Source organism: Alnus glutinosa, chromosome 10 (genome assembly GCF_958979055.1).
Source record: "Alnus glutinosa chromosome 10, dhAlnGlut1.1, whole genome shotgun sequence".
Taxonomy (NCBI): domain Eukaryota; kingdom Viridiplantae; phylum Streptophyta; class Magnoliopsida; order Fagales; family Betulaceae; genus Alnus; species Alnus glutinosa.
The window spans coordinates 22668120-22676810 of NC_084895.1; the positions used below are offsets into that span (position 1 = coordinate 22668120).

Below are 8691 nucleotides of genomic sequence, written 5' to 3' on the forward strand. Positions count from 1 at the left end.
AGGCATCTCGTGAAGAACACAACCATACAGATATTTGCTAGAAATGAAAGAAACCCTTACTATTTAAAGTCGAAGGATCACAAAGCCAAGTCCTGAAAAGGCTACTCTTTTTCAAAAAGATTCGAATTATTTTCCGCCACAATTTGGGGATCAAATTTCTACAAGCACTCAAAGAGCAGACAAAAGAAAAGCTGAACAGATTACTGTTCTACATGTAGAGTTCAATGAGAAAAAACAGAACGCACTGCTTATGTCAAATTAACTAGCCATTGGATGGTTATAGATGTATTCAATCGCAAGAAGACATGAGTCAATCTTATCGGCTTCCAAGTCTGGAATCTGCAGCTTAAACTCTTCTTCCAGAGCCATTACAATTTCCACATTGTCCAAGCTATCCAAGCCCAAATCCTTCTGGAAATGTACATCAGGACTCACCTGCAATTGTAATCCCAGTAATACATTAGCCAAGATATTGTGACTGTCATTAATTAGGAGAAATAGTAATGCTGATCTCAGAAAAAATAAACCAGTTGAGGGTGAAATAAACCCCCAGAAAATTATTTGGTATACATTAAAAAAAAAAAAAAAAAGGAAAAAAAAAAAAAAAGAAAGAAAAAAAGAAAGGCTAATTTTTTTGATAAGTAAAAAATATGAAAATGTTTCAAAATCAAGAAAGGAAATAACAATGAGTAATAGTCTAGAGATTCATCTAGGAGTACACATAACCACGATTCAGTGCCAAGTGACTGACAAAAACAAGTAGAGAAGGCAAAAGTTCAAATAAAGAGAGAAGAATTGTTTTTGGAGGTGGTCAAGGTGTGAGACAAGACAATGCTGCAGTGAGACATCTCTCTAAATTTAATCCACGCTCAATTGTAGCTACAACAGTGACGCATTGCTCATTCAGGGATAGAATACAATGAAGTCTGTGCTTAAAGCAACACAACCTTCAAAACCATATTTGTGCGAAAATTAGGTTTCACAAGATTCAAGATATGACACCCAAGAAAGTTAGTCGCACATTTGATGAATGGATTGTTGAGGTGTTTCATGGGTGCTAAATCATACATTGGCTCCTTCCTAGGTCAGAATGAGCTTTATTAAGTGATTTCATAAAGCTTCAATTGTAATTTTGACTAATCATTTTGGAGTAATAGTGCAAAATGGTTAGCGCTTTTCCCGAGTTATGATAAATGATATTAAAGCAACCTAATAACACTATATCACACTGGGACACTACAACATTATGTGGACCTTGACGAGGATGTTAAGAATTTGTGTAAGAAAGACTGTGACACCCTAGAAAAATAGTTCTGTTGGGGAATAATCCCGATTTTGTCCAATGGGCCAGAATTTCGGCCCATTCGGACCAGCGACAAATTACCGAAACCGTCGTGCCCAGAGTCGGTAAATTACCGACTTTGCGTACAAATCAAGGACGGTTAAAAACCGACCTTATGGTGACCATGAAGGACATACCACGATCCGCACGATAGCTATTATTACGGAAGGTGCTCCCACGATCTAGAGCCAGTTGAGAACCGACTCCGTGATGATCGTGGAGCACGAACTACGACCCTACGATTTCAAGCCGGTTAAAGACCAACTCTCAACGATCGTGGAGCATGTACCTCAATCCCACGATCCGGGTAGTCGACAAGCGCTCCAAATCCGACGTGGTCCAATGAAAAACCGGACCACTCTCAACATTCCAAATATAAATACCTCACAACTAGACAGGTATGGGTTAGATTGCTTGCTGTGATAAAAAGAGATATACACTTGAGATAGTACTGATAAAAGCATCGGAGCGGGATTGTCGGGTCCTCCCCCGACGCAGCTTTTTGTTTTGCAGGATAGTAGAGATAGGCCCTTCAGGTTCAACAACTACCATACCGGAATCTGTTCTAACAAGTTCCACATAGGGTGGGTGGATTGTAATAAAGTGTTGTATGATGCAAAGTCCTACATTGGTTCCTTAGTAGGTAAGACTAAAAGGATTTCAGAGAGCTCAAATTGTAACTTCGATTAGTCCTTTTAAAGTAATAATGCAGATATAGCTAGCGCTTTCTCTGAAACGTAACACAAATGTTTTCTCAAAATTGGATGAGGTGGACAAAGAGAACAATGACATAAACAAATGAATTCTAATCAGAAATGTCAATCAAATAGGAAGGAAAAAATGACAAGTAAATAGAAAGTGGTACATCTATCTACTTTTTGCTTAAACATTTGACAAGGCCTAGAACCGATGTTGATCCAATAACATAGTTGTGAACTAACAATAATTGCATAATGGGTCATGATTGTTTGTTCGGAATAATATGTCTAAACAGGAATAAAAACCTCTTTTATATTCTGCCGAGAGTTCGGATTACTCCACCGAAGTAGAACGAAAAAGAGGAATTGGAAATTCAAAGGGAGAGCCAGAAGCTTCGCTTCCAGTAGCTTGTTGGCTCTCCTAGTTAGAAGAAGCACAGCAATCAAACAAAACAATGCCACGCACTTATGTTTGGTCACTGAGAAAGAAAATTTTCCATAATATCTGTAAATCCACCTCAGTCAAGCTGTAATTTCACTGTAAAGGATTCAATATTTTACTTTCATTTACTTTTTCCCACATTTTCTCAGCAATCAGACAAGACACTTTTTCTTTTTCATGACGAGGAACCCCTCCAACACTTTCAATTTTTTGTTGTCAAGAAAGTGTCTGATTGCTGAGAAAATGTGATAGATTAGCAATTTCACTTGCTACTTTTCCCTACATTTTCTCGGCAACCAGAGAAACAATTTCTCCACAAAAATACCAAAAAGCTTAATTGAGAGATTTCAGCTTGCATTATGCAACCGAACAAAAGGATTACGAATTGATGATAAAATTAGAAACTATGATCGACTAGCAATTTCACTTACTACTTTTCCCCCCATTTGATCAGCAACCAAACAACAACTTTCTCCACAAAAATTGCGAATGATTAGCAAACAAAATGAGCTTAATCGAGAGAGATTTAAGCTTGCTCTACCTCAATCGAAAGAAAATATCACGAATTGATAAGCAAATTAGAGAATACGATCCATTAGCAATTTCACTTTCTACTTTTTCCCACATTTTCTCAGCAACCAGACATACACTTTCATCACAAAATATTATCGATTAGCAAAAAAATAAAAAATAACCTTCATCAAGAGAAATTTCAGCTTACGCAGCCGAACGAAAACATCGCGAATTGATGAGCAAATTTAGACCGGGTTTTTCTCAACTAATCATATTTTCTCAGGAACCAAACAGGCATTTTCTCGGGAAAATGGAAAAGGAAGTGGGAATCGGAGCAGACCTTGGAGGGATCGACCTTGGGGAAGCTCTTGACCACGGAGAGGACTCTGTCGATGACATCGTCTTTCGTCATATGATCGTCGCCGTGCGATGAAAGGAAGCGGAGGGATCCACCGTTCGGACCCCGTACCTGCCGTTTCGGTCCGGTTAGGGTTAGGGTTTGGATCGGCACTCGGACGTGGCGAAGTATGGCTGCCCTCAATGCCATCTCTCTCTCTCTCTCTCTCTCTCAGGCACGCTCACTCTCTTGGTAATGAAACAGAACAGTAAAAAGAGACTAGGGAAGCAGGTGATTTGCACGTGCTGATTAACCCCCCAACTCATTCTTTCTCTCTCTCTTCTTTCTTTCTTTTTTAATTATTATTTTTATTTTGTGATTTCAAAACTTGAATTTAAAAAGAATTAACAAGAACATAATTTTTTAAAACGTAGTTAATTATTTGATAAAATTACAATTTAACTTTTAAAATTATAATTTTACCTTTAAAATAATGTTTTTTTCAACTCCATACTTATGATTTGCACCATTTTTTTTTAAACATGATATTTTTTGCGATTTTGTTTCAAAACGCACTTTCGACATAGCTTTTTATCAAATAGTTACATAAGGTTAAAAAGTTATTAATTTACTTGCTAAGGTTAGAACTATTATCATATAAATACTTCCATCCACCTTTCATTAGATTTCTAATGTGTGATTCATTAGAAATTGGACAGGTAAGGAACTTTCTCGTTGAACTGAGGTTGTTCAAACAGGTGCAGTAGTAGACTAAATGGTATTCCCATAGCAATTGAGATTATGAATTTCAATTATGGGAAGTAGTATGGGATCTGTAGTTGGTGAGAAAATCATCCATCAATCCTAAGTAACTCAATGGTAGAGCGGTCGAATGTTAACTGACTGGTCGTAGGTTCAAATCCTACTTTAAGAGATTTGATTCATTCTGAATTATGTTGCCACGTCACACCTAATCGGAATGAGACACATATCCCTTCTAATAAACAAAACTTTTTTTTTTAAAAAAAAAAAGAGGAAAAAAATAATTATAATAATAAATGTAAACAGTTTTTCTGGACCACTCCCATATTGGCTATAGAGGGTGGTTGATCCAACCCTTTTGGTTGGCTTGAAAGTGGTTCCGTCACTCTCTATTTAGCCAAAGAAAGCCTGAAACCACCCCTCTAATTGAGTATGACATGATAGCACCATTAGTAATTTAATAGAAAAGCAGAAGCAATGATATATTTGATAACAGTTCTAACCTTATGGAATATTGATAACTTTAAAATTTTAAGGAGCAAATTGTTAAAAAAAAAAAATACATTACTCATGCACCATTAAAAGCATTTTTTTCATAAATATAAATAGACTTCTCACCAAAAGAATTTTAGTTGAATTTTGATGAAGTATAGCTCGATCATGTATGTTGTAGGCTTAAACATTAGGTTCAGTCTAGACCCTCTTGTTTGGTATCCCATCAGATAGATTGCTATTATGGTAACACCTACCATATATAGGAGTGTCAACCTCTGATCATCCCCTCCTACCATTTTATTACCTTTCAAAAAAAAATAAAAATAAAAGATATAAACTTTAGGATTGCAAGTATGTAAGTTTTTTTTTTTTAAAAAAAATGTATATAAGGTTTTAATTCGTTGTGGAGTGTTAGGAATTTTTGGATGGAGACAAATCTATATATATATATATATATTGACAGGGACCAATTTAGAGGGGTCATGGCCCTCAATTTCAAAAAATAAAAATATATAGGTAAAAATAAAAATTATAGGGTAAAAAATAAAAGTCTCAGCTTAATTTTAATAAAGACTAAACCTAATGTTCTTGTAGGCTTAGTACCTATTAATTATTTTATTTATATTTTATACTAAAACACAAGACATTATGTTGTTTGAAGGAGAAATATTTTTGAGAAATGATAGGGGTACCAAATTTTTTTACCAAATGATGTAGAGCTTATTCATTGGTACTTGTAGCATTTCTTTTTATTAATTGTTTTGATCATCTCCAATGAATAAGTTCCACATCATTTGGTACCCATCTTTTGGTAAAAAAATTTGGTACACCTAGCATTTCTCAATATTTTTTGGGAGGCTCTTTCTTGCAAGAGCCTTTGGGGAACAACTCCTCCTATGCTTGGCAAAGTATTTTTCAGGCCAGGGGAGTTCTGGAAAGGGGTTTGATTTGGGGTGTTGGAGACGGTGAAAGTATCTAGGTGTGGGGCGATCGATGGCTAAGGGGAACAACCTCGCTCAAGGTGCAGACCTCGATTCTGGAGAGAGACCCGGATATAAAGGTGTGTGACTTAATTGACTGTGTTTTAGGTTGGTGGAAAGTTGGGATGATTCGGGACCTATTTCTCAGTGCAGACGCAGAAGCAATTTGCAACTTGGCGCTTAGCCCTCTACGAAACCCTGACAAACTAATATGGTTGGGCACCTCCGATGGCTGTTTTTCAATCCATAGTGCAAATCACCAAGAAATGGCGCTTAGAGAGCAGGGTCAAGGGGAGAACTCCAATGCTGGGGTGGCCACGGAGGTATGGAACCATATTTGGAAGATTCTTGCTCTTGGGGTGGTCAGAAACTTCATGTGGAAACTTTGTTTCGATATTCTTCCAACTAAGGACCATCTGTTCCGTCGGCATGTGGTACAAGACCCGGTGTGTCCTATGTGCTCGGGAGATATTGAAACAACATGGCATATGGTCTGGGCTTGCCCTGCTTCGGTGGCAGTATGGCAGGAGTGTCACAGCGAATTCAGAGCTTTCGCTTCAGGAGGAGGATGGACTGGGTTGGTTTATTCAGATAAGGAAGCGGCTTACAATGGAGGAACTGACTGAAGCTGTGACTATAGCTCGCCTGATCTGGCTGCGCTAGAAAGCATATGTATTTGGCAGAGAGGTGTCCAATCCCGCTTAGGTAGTACACTCAGCACAGGAGGCCATGGCCTGCTACAAGTTGGTGAATAACCAAAAATCCAGATCCCATCCACAGATTGGGTCACCTATGGAGAAGTGTATTAAATTGTATTTTACACGTGAGCTATTTGTATCAAGTATTAAATTGTATTTTACACGTGAGTTATTTGTATCAAGTTGTTTATGTCAAGTTTTGTTAGTTAGTTAGCTTTTAGCTTAGACAGTTGCTTAGTCAGATAGTTAGCTTTCAGCTTAGACAGTTGCTTAGTCGGTTCTCATGAAACTCAGTATAAATACTGATTTGATTAGTTGTACAGATTATCTTAATCAATATAATCCAGAGTTTTTCTTTTCTCTCAATTTTATCTCTCGCAATTCATAGCCTCTGTTCTTATTCTTTCTGTTCATCAAACATTCTCTACATCAGAAATTCAATATGGTATCAGAGCAATCATCAATCGTTTTCTGATTTCTTCTTTCATAATCAAAATCATTCCTTTTCTTTCTTCCTTTTCTCTTCAATTTCTCTGTTTTCATCAAATTTTTTTTTGATGGAAAATCTAACCCTAGGTTCATTATCTACAGCAATGGATTGTTTGAATCCATTATATCTTCATAATGGTGATAATCCAGGAAATCCTCTAGTTTCTCAATTGCTGACCGGTGAGAACTATTATACATGGAGTCGCTCCATGCTCATGGCGTTGACCGCAAAGAACAAGGTTCTTTTCATTAATGGAGGATTGCCAAAACCTGACCCTCTCAGCCCAGAATTTTTGCCATGGACGCGATGCAACAATATGGTACTTTCTTGGATTATTAATTCTGTTTCCAAAGAAATTTCTATTAGTATCATATCTGTTGATACCGCTGAGGCAATGTGGAATGATCTTAAAGATCGTTTTTCACAACAAAATGGCCCTCGAATTTTTCAAATTCAGAAGTCTATCTCAGATTTAAGGCAAGAAAATCTTTCGGTGAGTAGTTATTTCACCATTCTCAAAGGGTTGTGGGATGAATTGACTCACTACAAACCCTTGCCACCGTGTACGTGTGGTACTACAAAGGCTCATACTGAATATCAACAGCAGGAGCATGTGATGCAGTTTTTGATGGGTTTGAATGATTCTTATGCACATGCTCGAGGTCAAATTCTGATGATCAATCCTCTTCCACCAATCAATGTTGTGTTCTCTCTTGTTACTCAGGAAGAGAGACAGAAAGAAATTTCTAATGCTATTGGTTCAAATATTCAGAATTCTGCTGCTCTACTCACAAAATCTGTTTCTTCTACTTCACCCGCTTCATCACGAGTTCGTTTTACCAAGAACAACTCTACTCGCAAAGATCGTCCTATTTGTAGCCATTGCGGGATTTCAAGTCATACCATGGAGAAATGTTACCGCTTGCATGGTTTTCCTCCCGGCTTCAAATTTACTAAAGGCAAGAATGTTGCAGAGTCTTCTGCCAATCAAGTCTCAGAGTACTTTGATCAATCTTCTGGGAATCAAGATGTGCCTTCATTACCATTTACCCAAGAGCAATGCCAAAAGCTCATGGCTCTCATTGCACCTACTTCTGATGTCAGTTTGGTCAATCAAGTAGGTCATTCCAAGAATCATCTTGTTGCAAACATGTCAGGTAGTCCTTTTATGCCTAATTCAGTTCCTACTTTTATTCATTCAGTTTTCTCTTCCATGTCTACTTTTCAAGAGGCTTCAAAATCATATTCTTGCTCCTGGATCCTAGATACAGGAGCTACGGATCATATGATATGTTCCTTCTCTCTTTTTACTACTGTTATTGCCTCTGTTTCCAAGCTAGTTAAATTACCAAATGGAAACTTTGCTCCTGTTACTCATATTGGAACCGTGAAACTGTCTTCTACTCTTACATTGACAAATGTTCTTTGTGTGCCATCATTCTCCTTTAATCTCATCTCGGTTAGCAGACTTACCAAAACCATTTCTTGTTGTTTACTATTTTTTGCTAATACTTGTTATATACAGCATCTGCAGACTTGGAAGACGATTGGAGTGGGTAAAGAATCTGGAGGTCTCTTCCACTTACAGTGCAAACCAGTTTCTTCCTTTCCAAATCTTCCAACTCCCATTCAGAGTTTTTCAGCTACTGCTTCAGTATCTTCAAGCACATGGCATTGCCGCTTGGGACATCTTTCGGATACTCGTATGAAGCTTCTTAGTTCACAATATTCCCAGATTTCATTTCAGTCCAATAAATGTTGTACTGTTTGCCCCTTGGCAAAACAGCATCGATTAGTTTTTCCTGTTAGTCATTCTGTTTCTACTAGTCCTTTTGACTTAGTGCATTATGATATTTGGGGTCCTTACTCTACTGCATCTCTTACAGGTGCAAAGTATTTTCTTACAATTGTAGATGATTGTACTCGATTTACTT

The 8691-nt window shown here is 37.4% G+C and overlaps 1 protein-coding gene across 1 annotated transcript; it reads right to left on the bottom strand.

Annotated features, from left to right (window-relative positions):
• Positions 1-33: 33 nt before the first annotated feature.
• On the bottom strand, positions 34-3595 carry LOC133878878 (acyl carrier protein 1, mitochondrial). Its single transcript, XM_062317433.1, has 2 exons — positions 3336-3595; positions 34-435 (listed from the first exon to the last, which is right to left on the bottom strand). Exons 1-2 carry the CDS (start codon positions 3540-3542, stop codon positions 259-261), a joined length of 384 nt encoding a protein of 127 aa, XP_062173417.1. The 5' UTR covers positions 3543-3595; the 3' UTR covers positions 34-258.
• Positions 3596-8691: the final 5096 nt, after the last annotated feature.

Excerpts from the sequence above, each read along its gene's own strand:
- LOC133878878 (XM_062317433.1), bottom strand. The coding sequence starts at position 3,542 with ATGGCATTGAGGGCAGCCATACTTCGCCACGTCCGAGTGCCGATCCAA. Across the intron at positions 436-3,335 it reads CCAAGGTCGATCCCTCCAAG|GTGAGTCCTGATGTACATTT; the intron begins GTCTGCTCCGAT and ends TTACAATTGCAG.